This window comes from Guillardia theta (genome assembly GCF_000315625.1).
Source record: "Guillardia theta CCMP2712 unplaced genomic scaffold GUITHscaffold_23, whole genome shotgun sequence".
NCBI classification, from domain to species: domain Eukaryota; class Cryptophyceae; order Pyrenomonadales; family Geminigeraceae; genus Guillardia; species Guillardia theta.
Window position 1 is genome coordinate 821,680 of NW_005434651.1, and position 2,118 is coordinate 823,797.

Consider the following 2,118-nt stretch of genomic DNA (forward strand, 5'->3'; position numbering starts at 1 on the left):
CCCCCCCCCCCCCCATATCCTCGGGTTGGGGGGGAAAAGGCTTCCCAAGCTTCAAAGTTTCTTTCAGCGCCCATGTCCCCCTCTTCCCTTAGACCCCCCGAAGCCCCCCCCCGGATGCCTCCCCTCGTTTTCCTCCCCCCCCCCCCCCCTCCCTCCGTTTCCTCCCCCCCCTCCCCCTCCCTCCGTTTCCTCCCCCCATCCCCTCCCTCCGTTTCCTCCCCCCCTCTCCTCCCGTTCATGCCCGCTCCTCCCGCTCTCACCTGATGTCAACATAGCCAGGATGATCTAGTCGTCCAACAGAGCAGAGAGCAAGTTAGACGTCAGCTAGGAAGAGACGAACAGCACGGAGGAGATGGCGAGGGAGACGATAGGAAGACAGAGAAGAGATAGGGATGAGGGAAGGAAGAGGGGGAGTTGCGAGGGGATCCAGGTTCATGGCAGGTGGAGGGCACTTACCGTCCCTCCTTGCTCGTATGAGTCCTGTAAAAACCCGAAGATGCCCTCGTACAGCGGCGTTGCCTGACGGAAGAAGATGACGGAAGAAGATGACGGGAGGAGATGACGAGAGGAGATAACGAGAGAGATGACGGGAGATGGGGGGGGGGGGAAGGGGGAGAGGTGCTACCTCATAGGAAAAATGGCAGGAGGCCCATCGGTGGTCTTTGCCGCACTTCTGGATGAGATTGCAGATCTGTGGAGCGGTCATGAAGCCGTTCACCTCCTCCCTCCCTCACCGTGTTCTCAAGCATATGGCACCCCACAGGCCCCAGTTGATCTGAGAACTCCGACGTCAAGGGAGCGAGACTCCTGTCCTGTCCTGTCCTGTCCTGTCCTGTCCTGTCCTGTCCTGTCCTGTCCTGTCCTGTCCTGTCCTGTCCTGTCCTGTCCTGTTTTGTGTTCATTCTCTCCAACGTTACCTGTGTCGCAAGTGATCGTCTGTACGAGACCTCCATGAGAGTCGAAAATTCGCCCTGGACGACGCAAATGAGCAGAGTGGAAGGAGGACAGGAGAGGAGGAGGAGGAGAGAGGGAGAAAGGGAGGAAGAGAGGATGGAGAGAGGAGGATAGTAGAGCTTTCCTATCATGTCATTCTCAGCCAAGATGGTCACCTGACATTCACGTCATGAGAGTCTGGCATGTCAGTCGGTACCGTTCGGTTGTGCGCCGCCTGATGTAGCTGTCTGCGGTCCTTTGCGTTCCAGTAGAGATGCTTCGAGAGCGACTGCGATCATATTTCACCGATGAAGACGCGATGAAGCGACGGCGGCGAAGTAGAGAGCAGGAGCAGGAGCAGGAGCAGGAGCAGGAGCAGGAAGACAGGAAGGCAGGAATAACCTGGTATGCTCCAGGAGGAGTGAAGGACACAACAGGCTCGTTGAGTAAAGCTGCGATTACCATCATCATCATCTCGACCAGCAGTACATGACGTCACCAGCTGCTATATGAGCTATCCCCCCCCCTAACGAGTGACCTGAGAAACTGAAAGGTCAAGTTTGACCTCCAGACGGCGAGGCCGACCGGTCAAAACGAGCTGATGTGACTGCGGGAGGTCCGGGTAGACCACCTTCCGTATGTACTCAACCACTCGGTTGTACTGCAATGGCACCGTCATGCAATTAGAACCGAGGAGGAGGAAGAGGAGGAGGAGGAGGAAGAGGAGGAGGAGGAAGGGAATATTGATGAAAGAAGGACGAGGACGGAAGGAGTGGGGGGGTTGGAGAAGGAGAGAAAAGAAGGGACTGGGAAACAGAGGAGGAACGAGAGAGAACGGAAGAGAAGAGAGGAGATGAGTTGATGGGTTGATAAATTGTCTTACCTTATATTCCGGATCTGGAAGGCCCACAGAATCAAGCAGAGCATGCAGCGTGTCGAGAACCTGAGAGGAGAGAAGAATCAGAAACGATGAGAGGAAGGAAGAGGAAGAGAGAGGGGTGAAGGAAAAGGGAGAGGAGGAGGAAGAGGGGGAGGAAAGGGGAGAGGAGGAGGAAGAGGGGGAGGAAAGGGGAGAGGAGGAGGGAAAGAGGGGGGAGGGAAAAAGGGGAGGAGGAGGAGGGAAAGAGGGGGGAGGAAAAAGGGAGAGGACGGAGAAAAAAGGGAGAGGAGGGAGGGAGAGGGGGA

General features: G+C 56.5%; 1 protein-coding gene across 1 annotated transcript; it reads right to left on the minus strand.

The window, feature by feature from the left end:
• Positions 1 to 285: 285 nt before the first annotated feature.
• On the minus strand, positions 286 to 1,876 carry GUITHDRAFT_137112 (hypothetical protein; the record flags this gene model as incomplete). Its single annotated transcript, XM_005835110.1, has 10 exons — positions 286 to 324; positions 457 to 519; positions 626 to 691; positions 735 to 917; positions 948 to 1,109; positions 1,151 to 1,222; positions 1,336 to 1,385; positions 1,433 to 1,471; positions 1,519 to 1,594; positions 1,817 to 1,876. Coding segments are annotated over 10 exons (810 nt in total), but the record flags the coding sequence as incomplete, so codon positions are not given.
• Positions 1,877 to 2,118: the final 242 nt, after the last annotated feature.